The following is a 25241-nucleotide window of genomic DNA, read 5'->3' as shown; positions in this document are numbered from 1 at the left end:
TTTAGTTTGCGAATTCTTTCCGGATTCGGTTATCCTGTGGGTGTGTTTCTGTGAGGAGAAGGGTGCAACGTCGCAGGGGGACATATTTACTCATTTGTGAATATCTGTAAAACTGTCGCACTCAGGGTAGAGTTAATAGTAGAGGGAACTACATCTGCGTGCCACACTAAAGTAGGTAAAAATTTATCGGGTCGGGACGCCCCGAGGGTAGAGAAGGGTGCAATGTTGCGAATATGGCATTTGGCCTCCATATCCGCTTGTAAATATTCCCCTATTTCCCCAATACTCCCCAACTATCCCCAATCCCCCATTCCCTAGTCCCATTGCCTGTAAATAACACTCTGTAGAACCGACCTTCCCCTTTTTCCCCCATTAAATGTCGTGCCCAGGTCCACCGCATCTCACGTAGACAACTTTCGGACATCTTGCTAGTTATTCTTAGTCTATGTCAGTTAAGGACTCGTTTCCATTAATTCTGACTCTTCGTTGCACCAGAATGTGATTATATGGCACCAGTAGTGAGTTTAGGACCTTCCCATACCTCCTCCCATCTTCTTCCCCAAACAACAACAACAACAACAACTACAGCTACAACAACAACTACAACAACGGCGCGCGGGGGGAGTGTGCGTCCTCACATCGGCTCGGTTAGCCGCCATGACCATGCGCTCCACGGGGTTACCACGAAGGGGCTCCCTGTCAGCCCCTCGTCAAGGGCGGAGCCGGTAACCCCCCCGCACGCACCCAATGAGAAGCAACGAGCCGATTCCATCTGGGGCGGAGCTAACGAGCCGAGGGCGTGTCACTCCCCGCCGGATATACGCGGCGACTTACCGGATGTGAGGAGAGATGCGCCTGAACTACGGAGAGCAGAGGAAGCCACCGCCACCCCCAGCGCGACGATACCTCCCCGCATTTTTGGACCGGACCGAACCGGGTCGATTCTGCCCTGAGCCCAGGTGCACCTGGAGCCATCGATCCTGCCTTTCCTTGCCATCAATCCCCGTGTGAGTCCGTTTTTGTCCCGTTTATCTGTCGTCTGTTGGGGTTAATATAAGAGTGTGTCTAAGTGCTTGTCTTTCTATGCTGTCCCTCTTGTAGTTGTAATCTAACCTTCCGCCATAATATAACCTCCTCCGGAGGTCTTGAGAACTGAACCCTTGGTGTCGTGTCATTTGAATCCCAGCCGTTGTGTCTTTTTCCTTCATTGACCTAGCGTAGCGCGACTCGTCAACGTTCGAGCATAATCGGGTAAACTGTGCAGACGTGGTCATACCAAACCGCTCGGTAAACTAACATCCACAACCGCGTCTGTAACAATATATATATATGACAAATACATGAGACAACACTGTACCTGACCTCAGACAAACAGCCACTGAGCTTAGGGTAAGTGACATCACTTCCCAGAGTACTCTGGGTACCAGCCACGTCATCTTTTTCATGTCGCTTTTCTCTCAGCACTAGGCAGGACAACTACGGAGGAATTTCCTCCTCCCTATAGGTACCAAACCTACAGGGTTCGATTTTGCCAAAGCTGCTCTAAATGCTGTTTAAATGCGCCATGTGAGGAAGCAGCTCTTACACGTACCGTATTTAAAGTCTTCGGCATGACTCGGCCGGGACTCATTTCAAAACTTATTTGATAAATGTGCTTTGACAAAATGTCAAATAGTCTAAAATCCCTCAATCATATAATAACCTTAGCATGCGTACTTCTGATGTAAAATAGACGAGCTTTCTATTTGACCAATGAGGTATTTACAAACACCATAAAAATATTGACGTCCAATTTTATCAAAAGGAATTCGTGTGACAAATACTTTTTCCAGAAGTATCTGTAACTAACTTCCGTGTGCTCCATGTCACTGTTGGATTGAATGATGACGCATATCCGGGTTATTTTGCAAGTTGTAAATAACTAGTTTATACGATTAGTCATTGCCACGTCCTACAAGTCCGCCAATTATTCCCAACCACGCTTACTCATTCATAACAATTTGATTATCTGGGCAATTATTTATTTTTTCTATAGTTTGATTATTTAATTTGATTGTACAGCTTCGGACTTGAAATCTCAACTTCAAATTTTGATATAACTTCGAGAAGAACTTTGCAGTAAATGGATTCATCTTGACGACATTGTGAGGATCATTTTAGTCTCATATATTGTATAATTTTCACAATTAGAGCCAACGTACAATTAGAGTTAAAGATCCCATGGTGCGTATTTCATGAGATGTCGGAGAGCTATCACAATTATCATTTTAAAATTTCTACGGGAAGAGTCGCTCCTATGGTCAAAATTTCCTATCCATCGGACTAAGAGTTGCAGAAAAAAAAAGTTTTTCTTACCGATCAGATCAAACATTATACTTGTCGAATTATGACGTCAAAATGAAGGCACGGATGACATCATTAACATCTCTTATTCCCCATGGGGAGTACTTGACAATGAGCACGATTCAATTTTTCCCATTGACCTATTTCGGAGATAGAGGCTTAACGTTTTTCCAAGATGGTGTCGGTACCACGTGACCTATGACTCAATTATGAATAAAAAAATTATACAGACGCAGGCGCTCCTCTGGAAAAAATTTGTGTCAATCGGACCAACGGTTTCCGAAAAAACGAGTTTTAAAAATGCAGACATGCACTTACGCACGTACGCCACATGTACTCAACCGAATGCCTAATCCTGCTTTTCGCTTCGCGAGCGCAGGGTAATGACAAACTGTAACTTTAGCCATTGTCAACTATGAACTCATTCAGGATAATGTCGAAGCATTTCATTCATCCGTCTAGTTATTTTCTTGCGGTGGAACGTTTAAATCATCATCCAAGTCAAGAAAAGAAGTTTCTCTTACGTGAATCCTCATATGTCTTTGACAATGTGCCGATCTAGTAAAGTCCTTTCCACAAGAAGGGCATTTATATGGACGTTCACCTGTATGAGTTCTTACATGCCTCTGACAATCCGACGAACAAGAGAAGGCCTTATTACAAAATGTACAATTGTAGGGACGCTCTCCGGTATGAATCCTCATGTGTATCCGACACGTCGCTGAATGAGCGAATGTCTTTCCACAGGTAGTGCACTTATGCGGACGCTCCATCGGGAACCGCTCGGTAGAGTGTATCCTCATGTGTGTCTGACAACCCGTCGACTGGGCAAAAGCCTTCCCGCAGACAGCACACTTGTACGGCCGTTCCCCCGTGTGCGTTCGCATATGCTTTTGGCAGTCGGATGACGAAGGAAATCCTTTTTCACAGTAAGAGCACTTGTAAGGACGCTCTCCCGTGTGGATCCTCACGTGTTTTTGATAAGCCGTCTGATGTGCAAAAGTCTTGCCACACGTAGCGCACTTGTGTGGACGTTCACCCGTGTGAATCCTCATGTGCGTCTGACATGATGTCGACTGTGCGAAAGCCTTACCGCAGGTGGTACACTTGTACGGGCGCTCTCCCGTATGGATCCGCATGTGTTTTTGACAAGCAGACGATGAAGAAAAAGCCTTCTCGCACACGGAGCAGGTGTAAGGGCGCTCGCCCGTGTGGATCCTCAAATGCGCAATGAAATTGTCCTTACGCCCTGAGCTGTAGGGGCAGAGGTTGCACTTGTGCTTCTTCTGTTTTGGTTTGTGATCATGAGTCTCCAAGTGAAGATGCAGAAGGTCTTCGGTTGAGAACTCCTCTTGGCACATGACGCAGGTGTTCTTGCTGATCAACGTCCCAGCCACCCCTGTCACAACATTTGACAATGACAAAAAAAAAAATGATTGAGTTTTATTCAATGGCAAAGATAGTCAAGACAGTGTAAACAAATAAAACATCCATTACTTCAGACACAATTATGAACAAGAACACAAATCCTTGTAATTGCTTCAATATGACAATGCGTCATATCCTTACGTTCTTAGCTGTTTCTTGAAAATCTACATGCTCAATGGTGCGTCGCAATGTGACGAAGATTGAAACAATAGCAGCATACAGTGTAACCCTCAAAACAAAACCTTGTGTTGGCTGAACAGTAAAGGTGGCTGGCTTAAGGGTCTTGAGTTTGAGCTCCTGCCGTACTGTTAACACCAGGTGGGTTGACTCGGCCTGTCATCCTTCCAAAGTCGGCAAAATGAGTACCAGCTGATACATCAGCTGCACAGCAACACTCCAGGCAATAATGCAACTAGCAGCCACAGGCTGCATACAAATATTTTTATCCCTCAAAAAAAAAAAATTCCCCCCACAAAAGGTAAATGCGAAAGGATTTCGATGTTCCTTGGTACCAAAGCTGCTGGTTCCAAAGGCACGCCGTGTGAAACTGGCGCTACGGACCTCAACTTGATATGGTACATGGTTGGTTTACTCTGTGCCAGTATTTCAACGCATCAACAACTTGAGGGTTCATAGAACACCTTACCCCATGCAGTATCCGAGTATATAATCAAAATAAAATAAAATAATGATTTCAAAGGTCGTATTAAAAAAATTCCAGAGGTTTAATGCTGCTGATGAAGTCTTATACACCACCTTTTTAACATGTCCAAGTTCTGCAAAGCTGGAGGTTTTTGGAAGCATTAAGAAGGTGATCTATGTTCTGCAGTATTCAAGTATATAATTAAATTTAAATAAAATAACGATTGTACAAGTCATAAAAAAATTAATTTAGGAAGTCTACCACCGTTGATGCAGGGTCTATTACACCACCCGAGCTAACACGTTGCATAATTTCTCAGTTCCTGGTGTTTGTGGCTTTACAATGTCCTTAAAAAAAAGTAAATTTCCTGTTTGGAATGATTTTCAATGATGTTTGACTGCAAGACAGACAGAGTAAAAATATTATCTCAGTCCTCTGCTATGCACAATCAGGACAATTAATTCAGAGCCAAACTACTACTAAACTACAGGTTCGTTTTCTGATTCACGTTCAAAATATAACACTCAATTGAAATGAAGTTGTTTCTCGATCATAATCTGACATTTGAGGACGGACAGACAGGTAACCCAATTTCTTAACCTCGCTTTTCACTTCATGTGTGTGGGGTAATGACCATGAAGGAATGGGGGTGGGGGGTGGTGGGGGCATTGGCGATATAAGCAGAATGAAAAATAGCCCCGTGGGGGACCGACGGATATTTCCCCATGGTTTCTGAGAAGATTTTTGAATAAATTACTTGAATTTGAGGGGAAACCCCCCTTTTTCAGCATCTTATAGGGGGCGGATCTGGATGGGGATCAGAACACCACTATACCTTACTAGTCTGATGGATCATACCAAATTTGGCCTGTATCGGTCATGTAGTTTGTGAGGAAAATATGTTTTAGTGAATATGAGGGATAAGGGGAGAGAGAGCCCATGGCCCCCTTTCCAGGGGAGTTAGGCCATGGGGAACACAACTTAAGGTTAGGGCATGGTCATGATGCCGCATGGCCAGTTTGGTCTGGATCTGGTTGTCTGTTTCTGAGAAGGTTTTTATATGAAACTAGCAGAAGTACCCGGCATTGCCGGGCGGGGGAGGGGAGGGGGAGGGGGAAGGGGAGGGGAATGGGGGGGAGGGGAGGAGAGGGGGGGGAGGGGAGAAGAGGGGGGAGGGGAGGAGAGGGGGGAGGGGAGGAGAGGGGGGAGGGGAGGAGAGGGGGGAGGGGGAGGTGGGAGGGGGAAGGGGAGGGGGGAGGGGGAAGGGGAGGGGGGAGGGGGAGGGGGAGGGGGAGAGGGAGGGGGAAGGGGGAGGGGGGAAAGGGAGGGGAGGGGAGGGGGGAGGGGAGGGGGGGAAGGGGAGAGGATAGGGTGGAGGGGGAAGGGAGGGGGAAGGGGAGGGGGTAGGTTAGGGGGAGGGGGAGGGGGAGGGGGGAGGGGCAGTGGGAGGGGGAGGGGGAGGGAGAGGGAGAGGGGGAGGGGGAGGGGAAGGGGGAGGGGGAGGTGGAGGGGGAAGGGGAAGGGGAAGGGGTAGGGGGGAAAGGAAGTGGTAGGGGGGAAAGGGAGGGGGAGGGGAGGGGAGGGGAAACGGGAGGGGGAGGGGGGAAGGGGAGAGGGTAGGGTGGAGGGGGAAGGGAGGGGGAAGGGGAGGGGGGAAGGGGAGGGGAAGGGGGAGGGGGGAAAGGGAGGGGGAGGGGGGAGGGGGAGGAGGGAAGGGGAGGGGAGGGATATAGATGGTTACTGGCAATTGATCACATCCACAAATGATGTAATCCATACAATTTCTGTACTTTACATAACGTTAATAGGAATACATGACCGTGTAGATGGGAAATAGTTTGTTTGAAATAAATCACAAATATCAGATGAAAAAGTTTTTTAAATTTAGAACCATTCTCACTCAGAGTTAAACATCACCGCAATATTACGCAGTTGCTTCAACGTTTTCTGTGAATTATATGTCATCATTGTGAGATTTTGTTGGATTTTTTTTTTTTTTATGAGATTTTTATATTTTAAAAAACGGCAAAAAAGCATCAGAACAGCTGTGAAAAAGCATCAAAACAGCAGTGAAAAAGTATCAGAACAGCAGTGAAAAAGCATCAAAACAGCAATGTAAAAGCATCAAAATAGCAGTAAAAAGCATCAAAACAGCAACAATTGTCCGGTGATTTTTCAATCACCGCAGCTAAATGTGTCGGAGTAATTAACTAATTTCCTTCATGCCTTTTTTTGTGTTTTTTTTTATACACATAAATACATAAAATCACATACAATACACATAAATACACATAAAAATCAGATCAGAATCAGAATCAGAATCGATATTCTCACAATTATCACAACACACCAGACACGTAGTTAATTACGCAGTGCTTCCTTGTAAACAATGTTCTTTGTCTTTCCTTGTTCGGATAGGATGTATAGATTGTTCTCTTGTCCTACCCGACTACATCCTATGTATAGTTGGCCATGGGAGAAGCACGGGGAATCAAGGTTCAGTCCGACCACCTTGAGAAATTGTCCTTGCGCCTTGTTGATGGTCATGGCAGAGCTGAGCCATACGGGGAATTGGAGCCTTTTGAACTTGAATAGCAGATCAGATGGTATGATTGGTATCCTCGGAATGAAGACCTGTTCCCCGCTATAGTTTCCCGTAAGTATGTTGGCCTCAATTACGTGAGGCATCAACTTTTTGATAGCCAGTCGTGTGCCGTTGCACAGTTTTGGAGGATCGATATTTCTCAGGAGCATGATTGGAGGACCTTCCTTTAGATGGAGTATGTGGGGAGGCACACCCAGAGGCTGTAGCGAATTCAGGAACTCTACCGGGTAATGGACAGTCTCGTGGTCGTTTTGGATTGGGTCGACAGATCGGTAAGTTCTTAGATCCCCAGGAATAGTCTGCAGAAGATCCAAATTGATTTTGTCCACTGCATCGTTCTTTGGGGCTAGAATTGCCCTTTCACAGGGCCAGGAGTGATTTTGGTAGTTGGCGGAGATGTTGGGGAAGACATTCGCCTTGAGTTCGTCAGCCGTGGTGACATTGTTGCCGCATGGTATGATGTCCAGTCCATCTTCAGGGCACGTCTCCAAATCTCCGTTTCTGATCTGTAACAGCTTCGCTGAAAAGGCGCCTGCTGCTACATCTCCATGAAGGGTGACACGCATGTTTGTGCTGAGTTTCAACTTCGTCACTTTTGACCATCGAGGAGATGCCTTTATACAGGAACGAAGTTCATCTGCCTTGGTTCCGCGTGGTATGACAGGCAGGGTCTGTCGGAAATCCCCTGCCATCGGAAGAGTAATGCCTCCCATGACAGTCTGATCGTTTCGAATATCTTGCAGTGTGCGGTCAACTGCCTCCAGTGCAACTCTGTGAGACATTGTGCACTCGTCCCAGACAATGAGTTGGCATTGCCGAAATACCTCTGCGGCAGCCGATGACTTGGAGATGTTGCACATTGGCTGCTCCGTGTTAGTGAGGTTGAGGGGGAGCTTGAAGGTTGAGTGGGCGGTCCAGCCCCCGGGGAGAAGAGTGGCAGCAATTCCGGAAGAGGCAACAGCCAGAGCAATCATCTTTTTCTGCCTGATTTTTGACAGGAGGAGGTTCACAAGGAACGTTTTTCCAGTGCCTCCAGGTGCGTCCAGAAAGAACAATCCACCTTCAGAAGAGTGTATGCTCGCCAGCACTTGCATGTAGATCTGTTCTTGCTCCACTGTCAGTCTTGGCTCGTTTTCATTGATGTAGTTTTCCAACTCTTGTGCGTTGTATGAAGTCTCTCGGAGTACTTCCCGAGCCAGGTGATTCTGTTGTTGTCGCTGTGTTACAGGAAGGCCAATGACCTCCAGCGAATGTCCTCCAAGAGAAAGCAGTTTGTCTTCTATGAGTACTAAGGCTTCATTGTAGATCGCATCGGAGTAGTCTGCTTCAGCATGAACCTGTCTTGCCCTGTGGAGAATGTCCTCGCTGAGATCGTCACGATGGTTATTCCACAGTTGTACTGGATTGGAGAGACCGCAAGTTTGTAGCATGATGGCAAAGAGATTTCTCAACAGGGCTGGAGAGCATGAGACTGCTGCTTCTTCTAGAGTGGCATCCCAGTGGCTGTCATCCTCCAGAAGGCCATGCAGGTGGCAGGCTTGGCGGAAGGTGTCGCAAACCTGGCCGTTGAACGTTCTCAGTTCTTGGAAAGAGATGGGTCCTTTGACATGATGGAGTAGAAGGCGCAGGAAGAAGCATTCGAAATTGTTTGGATGTACAGTGTAGACTCGTCCAATTGCATCTGAACGGCGAATATCGGGATGTCCCACAACTCGTGCTCCTTGTGTACGTCTTTTCCATGTCTTACTGCCAACCACCCAGGTGTAGTACTGTGGGACTTCATTGTAGATGAGTGTTTTGGCGAATTCGTCTTGTTGACACAATTGGAAGAATGCGGTAAGTGTAGTTGAACTTGGTGGTTCTGCTGCTTTTTGCCTTGCGTTGCCTTCTGTGAAATACACTCTCTGGCCATTCTCAAGATGTACGGAAAGGTGTACAACGGTTGGGTAGCGTTCGTGGATAGGGAAGTTGAGAACTCTCCAGATAGCTTCGTTACTACTGACGTAACGCCCCAGCTGATATGACTCGATCTCGTCGTTTTTGTTCCTCTGAAGGCCGAACATCGCCATGTCCGAACCTTTGTTGACGTATTTGCACACGTATTTGATTGATTTCACTGAGTTGCAGAACTCAACATTGAGATGAGCCTTGAACATTTCAGAGAGAAGTGGACAGTATGGTACAATCCATCGGTTGTCAACGTCTATGCTTCTGGTCTCGGAAATTGAAATAGATGTTTCAGATCCACCGCTTTCAGGCTTTCTTCTCCGGTAAAGTGGGTATCCATCCAGACCAGTCTGCGTTTCCTTGAGAAATGCCCTAGGATATCGCTTGGTGCATTTACCGTCCTTCATACACGGAGACGATGGATTCAGCCGGCTGCAAGGGCCATGCACCATCTGCGTTTTGATGATGTTGAACAGCTCTGGATCCTCATCAGGGTTTGGAAGTTCAGCACTGATAAAAGAGTCTACATTGGAAGCGTGGATCTTTTCTTCTAGCCACACCAGAATGTGGGCATGGGGCAGGCCTCGTTTCTGCCATTCAATGGTGTACATGAAGCATCGGACAGTCCCGAAAACTTTGGCCTTCTTAATTGTCTGCATGAGTTCCTTCTGTTTCTGGTGGAATACCCTTGTGACAATGTCATGGCGATGTGTTGGCTGCTGGTTGATCATCAACTCTCGCTTAATTTCTTCCCACTTCGGATTACAGGTGAAGGTAAGGAAAAGGTCGGGGCGACCATAATTGCGTACGTATGCCATCGCATCCTGGGTCCGCTCGTGCATGTATCGGGGACCTCCGGTGAACGTGGATGGCAAGATGACCAGTTGTCCCATGTTCTGAACATCTCCGTCATTGTTGACAGCATCCGTGAGGTGTGCGTACGATTCTGCCCTCAGTTGACGTTGGTGGAGCCGGATAAAGAGGAGTCTCTCACTTTCGATTTTGGCATACATGTCGATGATGAACTGGTGGAACAGATCACGGCACTGCAGGATATGATTCGTGGAATTCTTTCTGACCATGATGTGGAAGGCATAGAAGTCATTCGCAGATACTTTCTTTCCCCGACCGCCAGCTTGTTCAACTTCAAAATGATAGCCATCTTGTCCTTTCCAGAAAATCAGAGGGTACTGGAGGGCGTCATAGAATCGGTGAGTCTCCGAAATCCGCTTCGTGCTATTGTCGCGAAGATGCAGGACGATGTCGCGATTGTTGTACTGCTCTCCTACCATGACAACTGCAACGTCATTGTTGACTGGCTTGTTAAACCGACGTTCGTGCTCTCCGTGAGGACGTTTGTCAGCTCGAATTACGACCTTGTAATCAGGTGAAGGCATTCTCTCCAATGTCGACTTGAAGCTGTTGACCAGCGCATTATTTGAGTGGAGCATATTGTTGTGGATATGAGAATGGTGTTTTTTTTTTGTGTTTTTTTATTGTATAGTACATTGTAAAATATCGCCCTCCTTCCTCCAGTTGTGTATAAAGGTCAAAAGGGCGTCCCGTAATTAGGTCATCAACAATCACGTTAGCCAATCATAGATTTCCTCCTTGTTGGTAGTTTATTTCCTTATTCTGTGTATTAGGCTAAGGATTTGTCTTCCATTAATTAATACTCCATTGCACCGAATTCAGACAAGGTAGATTCCCTGCACATTCCCCTTTCCTCAATAGCCAACTGCATTGAGCGGTTCGCTGAATTCTGCTGCGGCTGTGGGTTGTTGTTTTCGCTCCAAGACTCCATTAGCCACGAGGTCGTCTCGGAGCCAAAGGTGGGAGGAGTCGGCCCAGCACCGGGGACAAGGCGTGGTCTAGCCAACGCCCCCTCTAAGGGCGGGGTCGGTGAGCCCTCGCGACCAATCAGGGCCGAGGCGAGCTCACCGATGGGCGTGTCCTAGCGGCCGGCGGCTTGATCGCCGGCGGGCGATATAAAGTGCGTGCGCATGCGTCAGGACGGTGGTTAGTAGTTGGTTGTTGGTGGCTGAAAGAAGAGACAGCAGGCCTTTAGAGAGAGGGGTTGGTGGTTGGTGGCTGAAAGTACCGTTGCTGCTGAAGGAGGAAGGGTTGATGCAGAAAGAGAGTGGCGTTGGAGGAGGACGAGTTGAGTGTGGCGTTAAGTGGCATTAAAGTGGAGCTGAAGAGCCCGGAGTCCAGCGCGACGCGCCCATCCGCTCGCGGTGAACGATACGCGCCGCTGCACACCAAGGCTTTCCCGCCAAGAACGCGGGTGGACTCCTGGAGCGGGACCTTGACGCCTGTAGTGGCCTGGGCCTTCCCAGGCCTCCTTCCAGCCAATCCACTCTGCAATTCCCCGTGTGAGTCTGTCTTTTGTTTGTTCTGTCCTGGGTTAATTAAGACTGTAGGTAAGCTAGCATTGCACTGTGTCTCCTTGATTCCTTCTGTCTTTATTTTATTATCTTTCCCTCTTCCTTGGTTATTTTGGTCCTGTAAATAGTAATAAATTATATTCGTATTTCCTACTTCTGTCTTCCTCTTCTTCACATCCGTGTCGCCTTTGTCTTTTCCCCATTGAAAACCTGCGGCACAATTTGGCCCACGTTTAAGGAATCGGGTCTTAGTACTTGTTAATCGTTCGGGCCGCGGCCCCCATCCGCTCGGCAAATCAACACCTTATCCGCGGTCCGTAACAATATCTTGTAAGGCGAGGATTAGTTCAGAGCGTAGGTTGGGGAAGTTCTGTCCTCGTCAGGCAGCTTCTTCTCGGTGGTCACCCATAAAATAGATTTGTAAAAATTTCGGTTGCTCACCTGGTTGAGGGTGGATAGAGCCAATGAGGTGGTATACCTGGCCTTGCACCTTGAATGTAGGCATGAATCCTTGCTCAGTGACGACGCGATCTGCTCCAAACAAAGTCATTTGGAACGAAGAGTTGTAATTATGGATTTCCTTCAGGAAGTGTCTGGATTGAGTCGTAGTTGATTGAAGTAGTTCTTTCAAAGGTTCCGGTGGAGATTGGAGAGAAGGCAAAAGGACATTGCCTCCCCTGCAACACATTCCTGGTGTTTCTCCCTTCCATTTCAAGGCATGGCAAAACTGACAGGTGAACGACATGGAGCCAATATCAACGTTTGAGGAGTAGTCAGTGTTCGGATTGTAACTGAATGCAGCCTTCTCCCATGCAATGGCCGGCTGCCGTCTGCCGTCTGCCTGATGGTTGCCAGTTGTTGAGTCGTTTTTGGCGCTGTTCTTCTGTCTCCTGCTGTCTGGCCCTCGCTACACTTTGTTGATTGGCATTTAGACGTGCCTCTGTCTCATCTTCTGTCTCTCGCTGTCTGGCCCTCGCCACACGTTGTTGATTAGCGTTCAGACGTGCCTCTGTCTCATCTTCTGTCTCTCGCTGTCTGGCCCTCGCCAGACGTTGTTGATTGGTGTTTAGATGTGCCTCTGTCTCATCTTCTGTCTCTCGCTGTCTGGCCCTCGCCAGACGTTGTTGATTGGCGTTTAGACGTGCCTCTGTCTCATCTTCTGTCTCTCGCTGTCTGTCCCTCGCCAGACGTTGTTGATTGGCGTTTAGACGTGCCTCTGTCTCATCTTCTGTCTCTCGCTGTCTGGCCCTCGCCAGACGTTGTTGATTGGCGTTTAGACATGCCGTTCTCTCATCTTCTGTCTCTTGCTGTCTGAATCTAGAGACACGTTCTCGATTGGCTTGTCGATGGTGAAAAGTATCTTCATCGGTTTCATGGAGTCTCCGATCAGCGATTTTCCTTGCTCGGGAGGTTGAACGCGACAAATTTATTTTCTTCAGTGCCATTGCCTTTATCACAGTCAGTCTTCCAGTCACTCACTCGTAGACAAATTCAATTTTTTTCACTTTTACGTTTACACGTGGTAATGAAGATTGCAACTTCTGCAATCAAACAAACGACGCAAACGCAAGATTGCAACTCTGCATCGTGTCGTGGGCGTGGCCAGCGTGGCCTCATGCTCCCAGGTGATTAGCTAACTCGAGCTCGAGCGAGCCATAATGCGCTACGTTATGGCAAAAAATATGGATCTAAAGATGAAAGAAAAAAAAACCTATGTGGTGTGAATGGCAATGGTCATTCGATATATTTTCACTTTTACGTTTTGGCTAACTCGCTCGCGAACCTGACGAAGATCCTGAGCGAGGATCGCTACGCTACACTACGTTATGCTAACGCTACGTTAGCTACGCTACGTTATGCTACATTCGCTACGTTATGGCTAAAAATATGGATCTAAAGATGAAAGAAAAAAAAACCTATGTGGTGTGAATGGCAATGTTCCTTGCTGAAATGTGAAAAAACGCAATCGCTTTTCGCTCTGAATTACGTGCGAACGCGTAACTGTGAGATTATGGCGGCAAGGATGGAACATCATGTGATCGCTCTGAGCGAATCAGCGCGCTGCTCTGCCACCGGCTCAGATTCCGTGTATAATATTCCTCGCTGAAATGCGCTGAGGTAAAAATATGGATCTCGTCAAATATTTTTAGGTAGGCCATGTTCTTCCCAGGCTCAATGGCCATGTCTATGCCAAATATCAAGCACGTGAGCCTCTCCGTTTAGGAGTCTATCGGTAACATTACACACACACACACACACACACACACACACACACACACACACACACACACACACACACACACACACACACACACACACACACACACACACACACACACACACACACACACACACACTGTGTTTTATATATATATATAGATACCAATATTTTAGGCAAACCCCTCCTTTATCCCCCTTAATTGGGAAAATCTGAATAGGGAACATGACCACATGAGACCTTACTGTCCTGATGCATTACACCAAATTTGGTCCATAATCGCTCATGTAGTTGTGCAGATGTTATAGTGAAAATGAGAGATTCGGGGAGGGGGCACGTGGCCCCCTTTCTGGGAGAGATACGACCATGAGAAGCACAACTTAAGGTCCCGATGCCTCATCACGAGTTTGGTATGGATCTGTCTAGCAGTTTCTGAGAAAAAGATTTTTGAATGAAACACCAATATTTGGGACAAAACCTCCATTTATAGGGGGCGCATCCATATGGGGAGCACAAACAACCCCATGAGACCTTGCTGTCCTGATGAATCATACCAAATTTGATCCATAATCAGACGGGTAGTTTGTGAGGAGATGTTTTAATCAAATCTGCAATCTATGATTGCTCTTTCTAGTTTCGTTTTTTGCATTTACTTTTTTTTTTTAAGACATTCCAATTTTGACATTTATTTCAACACACCAAAAAAACACCATTCCCATTGTCATTTACAAACCTCCCCTTACCGGATTTTGTATGGATAGAGTTGGTGACCTTCTTGATTTCAGCAACATACTGTTCATCATCGTCAGCACAGCTCCAAGCCTCCCAGGAGGATTGATCTTCAACGACACAACTTCCTGTTGTTCCTGAGTGCACATCATCTGCATGAAAGGACATTGTCCATCAAAATACTGACAACAATTGAGGAAACATCAACGGTATGAACAATGGCACGAACAAGTCAATTTGAGGACATTTGTCGGAGAATATTTAGCACCTGAGGCACGGATGCCTGTGGAATCCTAGGCCTGACACCTCTCCGAGGAAATTACTATTGTATAGTTGATACTTGTTGGTGCTTTTTCACCCTCAACTAGAGCGATTGAGCAGGGCACCACTGCATGGCGTCGGACGTACAGGCAATCATACCTAACCCTCTACATTTGTTGATAAAAACAAATCACCAATACATTGATGTTGTATGAGAAAGATATATACTGTCGGACCCCGCAATTTGCAGGGGATACGTTCCTGGGAAGTGCCGCAAATTGCAGGGGATACCTTCCTGGAAAGTGCCGCAAATTGCGGGGGATACCTTCCTGGAAAGTTCCGCAAATTGCGGGGGATACGTTCCTGGAAAGTGCCGCAAATTGCGGGGGATACCTTCCTGGAAAGTGCCGCAAATTGCAGGGGATACGTTCCTGGAAAGTGCCGCAAATTGCGGGGGATACCTTCCTGGAAAGTTCCGCAAATTGCGGGGGATACGTTCCTGGAAAGTGCCGCAAATTGCGGGGGATACCTTCCTGGAAAGTGCCGCAAATTGCGGGGGATACGTTCCTGGAAAGTGCCGCAAATTGCGGGGGATACCTTCCTGGAACGTGCCGCAAATTGCGGGGGATACCTTCCTGGAAAGTGCCGTAAATTGCGGGGGATACGTTCCTGGAAAGTGCCGCAAATTGCGGGGGATATGTTCCTGGAAAGTGCCGCAAATTGCAGGGGCTACCTTCCTGGAAAGTGCCGCAAATTGCAGGGGATACCTTCCTGGAAAGTGCCGCAAATTGCGGGGGATCGCTTCCTGGAAAGTGCCGCAAATTGCAGGGAATACCTTCCTGGAAAGTGCCGCAAATTGCGGAGGATACCTTCCTGGAAAGTGCCGCAAATTGCGGGGATACCTTCCTGGAAAGTGCCGCAAATTGCGGGGGATACCTTCCTGGAAAGTGTCCTGCGAAGTGCCGCAAATTGCAGGGGCTACCTACCTGGAAAGTGCCGCAAATTGCAGGGGATACCTTCCTGGAAAGTGCCGCAAATTGTGGGGGATACCTTCCTGGAAAGTGCCGCAAATTGCGGGGGATACGTTCCTGCGAAGTGCCGCAAATTGCGGGGGATACCTTCCTGGAAAGTGCCGCAAATTGCGGGGGATACCTTCCTGGAAAGTGCCGCAAATTGCGGGGGATACCTTCCTGGAAAGTGCCGCAAATTGCGGGGGATACCTTCCTGGAAAGTGCCGCAAATTGCAGGGGATACCTTCCTGGAAAGTGCCGCAAATTGTGGGGGATAACTTCCTGGAAAGGGCCGCAAATTGCGGGGGATACCTTCCTGGAAAGTGACGCAAATTGCGGGGGATATGTTCCTGGAAAGTGCCGCAAATTGCAGGGGATACCTTCCTGGAAAGTGCCGCAAATTGCGGAGGATACCTTCCTGGAAAGTGCCGCAAATTGCGGGGGATATGTTCCTGGAAAGTGCCGCAAATTGCAGGGGATACCTTCCTGGAAAGTGCCGCAAATTGCGGGGGATACATTCCTGGAAAGTGCCGCAAATTGCGGGGGATATGTTCCTGGAAAGTGCCGCAAATTGCGGAGGATACCTTCCTGGAAAGTGCCGCAAATTGCGGGGGATACCTTCCTGGAAAGTGCCGCAAATTGCGGGGGATATGTTCCTGGAAAGTGCTGCAAATTGCGAAACCGCGAATGGCGGAGCATTGCTTCAATGGAAAAAGGGGAGATTGGTTCCCGAATCACTAAAATCTGCGAATGTCGAGGCAAAATCCATGAATGCGTGCCATGCCATTGTTTCAAAGAGGAAAATGGAGACAGCTAATTGTAGTAATAGATACTGTGGAGTGTTTTCATTCTGTACAGTAACTCGCAGGGATGACGTGTTAGGCAGCTGGTGGAATATGTTCCTGGAAAGTGCCGCAAATTGCGAAACCGCGAATGGCGGAGCATTGCTTCAATGGAAAAAGGGGAGATTGGTTCCCGAATCACTAAAATCTGCGAATGTCGAGGCAAAATCCATGAATGCATGCCATGCCATTGTTTCAAAGAGGAAAATGGAGACAGCTAATTGTAGTAATAGATACTGTGGAGTGTTTTCATTCTGTACAGTAACTCGCAGGGATGACGTGTTAGGCAGCTGGTGGAATATGTTCCTGGAAAGTGCCGCAAATTGCGAAACCGCGAATGGCGGAGCATTGCTTCAATGGAAAAAGGGGAGATTGGTTCCCGAATCACGAAAATCTGCGAATGTCGAGGCAAAATCCGTGAATGCGTGCCGTGCCATTGTTTCAAAGAGGAAAATGGAGACAGCTAATTGTAGTAATAGATACTATGGAGTGTTTTCACTCTGTACAGTAACCCGCAGGGATGACGTGTTAGGCAGCTGGTGGAATATGTTCCTGGAAAGTGCCGCAAATTGTGAAACCGCGAATGGTGGGGCATTGCTTCAATGGAAAAAGGGGAGATTGGTTCCCGAATCACGAAAATCTGCGAATGTCGAGGCAAAATCCATGAATGCGTGCCATGCCATTGTTTCAAAGAGGAAAATGGAGACAGCTAATTGTAGTAATAGATACTGTGGAGTGTTTTCATTCTGTACAGTAACTCGCAGGGATGACGTGTTAGGCAGCTGGTGGAATATGTTCCTGGAAAGTGCCGCAAATTGCGAAACCGCGAATGGCGGAGCATTGCTTCAATGGAAAAAGGGGAGATTGGTTCCCGAATCACTAAAATCTGCGAATGTCGAGGCAAAATCCATGAATGCGTGCCATGCCATTGTTTCAAAGAGGAAAATGGAGACAGCTAATTGTAGTAATAGATACTGTGGAGTGTTTTCATTCTGTACAGTAACTCGCAGGGATGACGTGTTAGGCAGCTGGTGGAATATGTTCCTGGAAAGTGCCGCAAATTGCGAAACCGCGAATGGCGGAGCATTGCTTCAATGGAAAAAGGGGAGATTGGTTCCCGAATCACGAAAATCTGCGAATGTCGAGGCAAAATCCGTGAATGCGTGCCGTGCCATTGTTTCAAAGAGGAAAATGGAGACAGCTAATTGTAGTAATAGATACTATGGAGTGTTTTCACTCTGTACAGTAACCCGCAGGGATGACGTGTTAGGCAGCTGGTGGAATATGTTCCTGGAAAGTGCCGCAAATTGCGAAACCGCGAATGGCGGAGCATTGCTTCAATGGAAAAAGGGGAGATTGGTTCCCGAATCACGAAAATCTGCGAATGTCGAGGCAAAATCCGTGAATGCGTGCCGTGCCATTGTTTCAAAGAGGAAAATGGAGACAGCTAATTGTAGTAATAGATACTGTGGAGTGTTTTCACTCTGTACAGTAACTCGCAGGGATGACGTGTTATGCAGCTGGTGGAATATCCCGCGAAGCAATGTTTACCATGTGAATGGCTAGATGTCATGTGAAGCAATGTTTACCATGTGAACGGTGGGATGTCATGTGAAGCTATTCACAGTGTGAATGGCAGGATATCACGTGAAACAATGTTTACCGTGTGAATGGCTAGATGTCGTGTGAAGCAATGTTTACTGTGTGAATGGCAGGATGTCATGTGAAGCAATGTTTACCGTGTGAATGGCTAGATGTCATGTGAAGCAATGTTTACTGTGTGAATGGCAGGATGTCATGTGAAGCAATGTTTACCGTATGAATGGCTAGATGTCATGTGAAGTAATGTTTACTGTGTGAATGGCAGGATGTCATGTGAAGCAATCTTTACCGTGTGAATGGCTAGATGTCATGTGAAGCAATGTTTACTGTGTGAATGGCAGGATGTCATGTGAAGCAATGTTTACCATGTGAACGGCGGGATGCCACCTGAAGCTATTCAGTGTGAATGGCGGGATATCCCGTGAAAGCCATGAAAACACAAAGCACAGCACCACGAATGTAGAAGCAGGTCATGCTTGCTGCTCGTAGAAGATGTTGTTTTGCGTATGCCCAGCTGCTTTGTGTGTGGCTGATGAAAGATGAGTTTTATAGACGTGTCATGCTCGTGGCTCGTGAATTTTTGTTTTTGCGCCTGCGGAAAACCTCTAATTTGAGGGACACATGAACGCGAAGTGAGAAGCATGTCACAATTTATCAACCACAAATACACGGAACCCATGAATAGTGGGGTCCAACTGCATATTTAAAATTCTCAACACATCATTTGCCCAAAGCAATGTTCTCTTTCAGCCATCATGATGCCCTTTCTAAAGAATAGCTTCAACTTTGTGCTTCAAACTCCTTCCACAACACTACCACCCCACATTTGGAAAAGCCCACCACAGCACAATCACCCCACATTTGGCAATGCCCACCACAGCACAATCACCCCACATTTGGAAAAGCCCACCACAGCACAATCACCCCACATTTGGCAATGCCCACCACAGCACAATCACCGCACATTTGGCAATGCCCACCACAGCACAATCACCCCACATTTGGCAATGCCCACCACAGCACAATCACCCCACATTTGGCAATGCCCACCACAGCACTATCACCCCACATTTGGCAATGCCCACCACAGCACTATCACCCCACATTTGGCAGTGCCCACCACAGCACTATCACCCCACATTTGGCAATGCCCACCACAGCACAATCACCCCACATTTGGCAATGCCCACCACAGCACTATCACCCCCACATTAGGCAATGCCCACCAGAGCACTATCACCCCAAATTTGGAACGGCTCCTGCAGCACTACCACCCCACATTTGGCAATGCCCACCACAGCACTATCACCCCACATTTGGCAATGCCCACCACAGCACAATCACCCCACATTTGGCAATGCCCACCACAGCACAATCACCCCACATTTGGCAATGCCCACCACAGTACAATCACCCCACATTTGGCAATGCCCACCACAGTACAATCACCCCACATTTGGCAATGCCCACCACAGCACAATCACCCCACATTTGGCAATGCTCACCACAGCACAATCACCCCACATTTGGCAATGCCCACCACAGCACAATCACCACACATTTGGCAATGCCCACCACAGCACAATCACCACACATTTGGCAATGCTCACCACAGCACTATCACCCCACATTTGGCAATGCCCACCACAGCACAATAACCCCACATTTGGCAATGCCCACCACAGCACAATCATCCCACATTTGGCAATGCCCACCACAGCACAATCACCCCACATTTGGCAATGCCCACCACAGCACTATCACCCCACATTTGGCAATGCCCACCACAGCACAATCACCCCACATTTGGAAAGGCTCCCGCAGCCCTACCCCTTAATGTTTGGAAATGCCCACCACAGCACAATCACTCCACATTTGGCAATGCCCACCACAGCACAATCACCACACATTTGGAAAGGCTCCCGCAGCACCACCCCTTAATGTTTGGAAATGCCCACCACAGCACAATCACCCCACATTTGGCAATGCTCACCACAGCACTATCACCCCACATTTGACAATGCCCACCACAGCACAATCACCCCACATTTGACAATGCCCACCACAGCACAATCATCCCACATTTGGCAATGCCCACCACAGCACAATCACCGCACATTTGGCATTGCCAACCACAGCACTATCACCCCACATTTGGCAATGCCCACCACAGCACTATCACCCCACATTTGGCAATGCCCACCACAGCACTATCACCCCACATTTGGCAATGCCCACCACAGCACTATCACCCCACATTTGGCAATGCCCACCACAGCACTATCACCCCACATTTGACAATGCCCACCACAGCACAATCATCCCACATTTGGCAATGCCCACCACAGCACTATCACCCCACATTTGACAATGCCCATCACAGCACTATCACCCCACATTTGGAAAGGCTCCCGCAGCACTATCACCCCACATTTGGCAATGCTCACCACAGCACTATCACCCCACATTTGGCAATGTTCACCACAGCACTATCACCCCACATTTGGCAATGCCCACCACAGCACTATCACCCCACATTTGGCAATGCCCACCACAGCACAATCACCCCACATTTGGAAAGGCTCCCGCAGCACTATCACCCCACATTTGGCAATGCCCACCACAGCACTATCACCCCACATTTGGCAATGCCCACCACAGCACAATCACCCCACATTTGGCAATGCCCACCACAGCACAATCACCCCACATTTGGAAAGGCTCCCGCAGCACTATCACCCCACATTTGGCAATGCTCACCACAGCACTATCACCCCACATTTGGCAATGCTCACCACAGCACTATCACCCCACATTTGGCAATGCCCACCACAGCACTATCAGCCCACATTTGGCAATGCCCACCACAGCACAATCACCCCACATTTGGAAAGGCTACCGCAGCACTATCACCCCACATTTGGCAATGCCCACCACAGCACAATCACCCCACATTTGGCAATGCCCACCACAGCACAATCACCCCACATTTGGCATTGCCAACCACAGCACTATCACCCCACATTTGACAATGCCCACCACAGCACAATCACCCCACATTTGGCAATGCCCACCACAGCACTATCACCCCACATTTGGCAATGCCCACCACAGCACTATCACCCCACATTTGGCAATGCCCACCACAGCATGATCACCCCACATTTGGCAATGCCCACAACAGCACTATCACCCCACATTTGACAATGCCCACCACAGCACAATCATCCCACATTTGGCAATGCCCAGCACAGCACGATCACCCCACATTTGGCAATGCCCACCACAGCACAATCACCCCACATTTGACAATGCCCACCACAGCACTATCACCCCACATTTGGCAATGCCCACCACAGCACAATCACCCCACATTTGGCAATGCCCACCCCAGCACAATCACCCCACATTTGGCAATGCCCACCACAGCACAATCACCCCACATTTGGCAATGCCCACCACAGCACAATCACCCCACATTTGAAAATGCCCACCACAGCACGATCACCCCACATTTGACAATGCCCACCACAGCACTATCACCACACATTTGGCAATGCCCACCACAGCACAATCACCCCACATTTGGCAATGCCCACCACAGCACTATCACCCCACATTTGACAATGCCCATCACAGCACTATCACCCCACATTTGGAAAGGCTCCCGCAGCACTATCACCCCACATTTGGCAATGCTCACCACAGCACTATCACCCCACATTTGGCAATGCTCACCACAGCACTATCACCCAACATTTAGAAAGGCTCCCGCAGCACTATCACCCCACATTTGGCAATGCCCACCACAGCACAATCACCCCACATTTGGCAATGCCCACCACAGCACAATCATCCCACATTTGGCAATGCCCACCACAGCACAATCATCCCACATTTGGCAATGCTCACCACAGCACTATCACCCCACATTTGGCAATGCTCACCACAGCACTATCACCCCACATTTGGCAATGCCCACCACAGCACTATCACCCCACATTTGGCAATGCCCACCACAGCACAATCACCCCACATTTGGAAAGGCTCCCGCAGCACTATCACCCCACATTTGGCAATGCCCACCACAGCACTATCACCCCACATTTGGAAAGGCTCCCGCAGCACTATCACCCCACATTTGGCAATGCCCACCACAGTACAATCACCCCACATTTGGCAATGCCCACCACAGCACAATCACCCCACATTTGGCAATGCCCACCCCAGCACAATCACCCCACATTTGGCAATGCCCACCACAGCACAATCACCCCACATTTGGCAATGCCCACCACAGCACAATCACCCCACATTTGAAAATGCCCACCACAGCACGATCACCCCACATTTGACAATGCCCACCACAGCACTATCACCACACATTTGGCAATGCCCACCACAGCACAATCACCCCACATTTGGCAATGCCCACCACAGCACTATCACCCCACATTTGACAATGCCCATCACAGCACTATCACCCCACATTTGGAAAGGCTCCCGCAGCACTATCACCCCACATTTGGCAATGCTCACCACAGCACTATCACCCCACATTTGGCAATGCTCACCACAGCACTATCACCCAACATTTAGAAAGGCTCCCGCAGCACTATCACCCCACATTTGGCAATGCCCACCACAGCACAATCACCCCACATTTGGCAATGCCCACCACAGCACAATCATCCCACATTTGGCAATGCCCACCACAGCACAATCATCCCACATTTGGCAATGCTCACCACAGCACTATCACCCCACATTTGGCAATGCTCACCACAGCACTATCACCCCACATTTGGCAATGCCCACCACAGCACTATCACCCCACATTTGGCAATGCCCACCACAGCACAATCACCCCACATTTGGAAAGGCTCCCGCAGCACTATCACCCCACATTTGGCAATGCCCACCACAGCACTATCACCCCACATTTGGAAAGGCTCCCGCAGCACTATCACCCCACATTTGGCAATGCCCACCACAGTACAATCACCCCACATTTGGCAATGCCCACCACAGCACAATCACCCCACATTTGACAATGCCCACCACAGCACTATCACCCCACATTTGGCAATGCCCACCACAGCACAATCACCCCACATCTCGCGAGATCTCGCGAGATCACGGCGAGGTCACGTCTTTTCGAAGCTGCTCCATGCGCTCACGCTTTCGAAGCTAAGTGATATTTCTCAATTGTGTTTTTGTCGAGACTGTATCTATCTTTCGGTGTATGTTCCTACAGCGTATCTTTTGGAAAATTTTCGGTGCTAATTTTTCGTTCATGTATACACAATCGTCGGTTAATGGTATCAAGTATTCTGCGGCCTAGTACTCGTAGGCTTAGACTACCGTACCGTCTCCGACCTTGTGGTTTGTTTTTCTCTCAGCAATTCGACGAATGCGCTGAAATTATTTTCGTTCTCTGTTTCGTACCAGTCGTTCACCCCATACCTCCTTGTTTAATATCTGTACTCACAAAAAAAAAAAAAAAAAAAAAAACCCAAAAAAATATTTCCTTCCCAGGTCTTATTCGTTTATTTGTTCTTTTTGTTCGTTCGTTCTTCGTTCGCGATCACGCGGTTAGAAATGTATAATCTCTCCCCTGAACAACTATTTTCTCTCATATATTATAACACCCTTTTCTTCTTTTCCTACAAAAGGATGCTTTCGTCTTGCTCACCAAATCTATTCATTCCAAAAAATATATATATAATACCATCTCTTACAGTTCCTCCTTTCTACATTCCCTAAACTATCCAGAACTCCATCCCTCCTCCAGTGTCCTCAAACGTATTTTTGACTCGAAGGTCTCAAACTCATTTTGCAAAAAATGTTCGTTTCCCATGAATCGTACACTTTTCAAAATCCAATCTCACCCCTCCCCTCCAAATCCTCCCCATCACCCATCCCTTTCAAATCTCCCCCCTTGCCCCTTCCCTCCCCTCCCTCCTAAACTCCCCCCACACCCCTCCCCTCCGAGACTCTCCCTCGCTCCTCCCCTCCTAGACTCCCCTCTCACCCCTCCTCCTCAAAGCATCCTCCCTGCTTCTTCCTCCTTCCAACTTTCACCTTCATCTCCCCAAACCTCCTGCCTTGCTCTTCCCCCTCCTCAAATAACACCTCACTGTGCCTCACCCAATCTCCATCAAACCTTTTGTCTGCCCCATTCTTCCCTTTCTCCAAGCTATTCTGAAATCTCTGACACACCTTCAACAGCTCTCCCTACCTCTTCCTCCTCTTCCACATCTTACCCTACCCCTCCCCCCCCCTGTTCTGGACCCGATGCTCCCCCTTCCTCTTCATTAACGGTATGGACCTCAAACATCCGGGGCCTTCGCTCAAACTTGACTGACCTCTCCATACAGGTTGCTTCTGACAAACCAGATGTGATCTGCTTAACAGAAACTTTCCTCCTTCATGATGTCCCTGATGCCTTGGTATCTCTCCCAGGTTACTCCCTCCTCCGGTATGATAGACCTGAGCCTCGTCCTGGAGGTGGGGTTGCTATCTTTATAAAAAAACTCTTCCTCACTCGCCCTCCACTGCCCTCTCTCCACCTCACCCCCAGGAATACCTTTGGCTACGGCTTCCCCTTCGCTCCCACCTTTTGTTCATATGTGTGTTGTACCGTCCACCAATCAGCGATGACTCCATCTACATCTCACTGTCTGATAATATGGACCAACTTCTATCTACCCATCCCAACTCTCTCTTCCTCATATGTGGTGATTTCAATTGTCACCATGCCAGTTGGCTGGGTGTGGGTACCTCTCTCACCAGCCATGGCTCTTCAGCAAAGGACTTCTGCAACTCACTGGGACTGACACAATCTGTCAATTTCCCGACCCGGATCTCAGTCAACGGAGCATCTTCTCTTCTGGATTTGGTTATGACAAACTTCCCTGAAAATGTCTGCTGCTCTTCTTCTGCTCCAATCGGCTCATCTGATCATGTGCTTGTCAAAGTGGACATCTCTCTGACCATTCTCAGAGAGCCTCCTCAGCGTCGACGAGTCTGGCATTTCACTCAGGCCAACTGGCACGGTCTTCAAGCAGCCATCAATCATCTGGACTGGTCTCCCTTCTCTACCGCCTCTGACATCAACTCATCCTGGGAATTCTTTCAAAGTAAATTGCTCTCTCTCATGCACAGATTTATACCATCTCGTCTTCAGTTGTCATACCCTTCCTCCCGTCCATGGTACACGGAAT

The 25241-nt window shown here is 48.2% G+C and overlaps 1 protein-coding gene across 2 annotated transcripts in view; it reads right to left on the bottom strand.

Moving 5' to 3' along the window:
• Positions 1 to 355: 355 nt before the first annotated feature.
• The window catches only part of LOC137425652 (uncharacterized), a 37971-nt gene continuing 13085 nt past the window's right edge, over positions 356 to 25241 (bottom strand). For both annotated transcript variants that reach the window (XM_078776923.1, XM_068114288.2), the window contains 2 exons: positions 14315 to 14452; positions 356 to 3742 (listed from right to left, as the gene is read on the bottom strand). In XM_078776923.1, coding sequence (XP_078633049.1) covers positions 2802 to 3742; positions 14315 to 14452 — 1079 coding nt within the window. In that variant the 3' untranslated portion in view covers positions 356 to 2801. The remainder of the gene's footprint in view (positions 3743 to 14314; positions 14453 to 25241) is intronic.

The sequence above is a fragment of the Myxine glutinosa genome, chromosome 4 (genome assembly GCF_964187855.1).
Source record: "Myxine glutinosa chromosome 4, kmMyxGlut1.1, whole genome shotgun sequence".
Classification (NCBI taxonomy): Eukaryota; Metazoa; Chordata; class Myxini; order Myxiniformes; family Myxinidae; genus Myxine; species Myxine glutinosa.
This window is presented reverse-complemented; position numbering and strand designations above follow the sequence as displayed.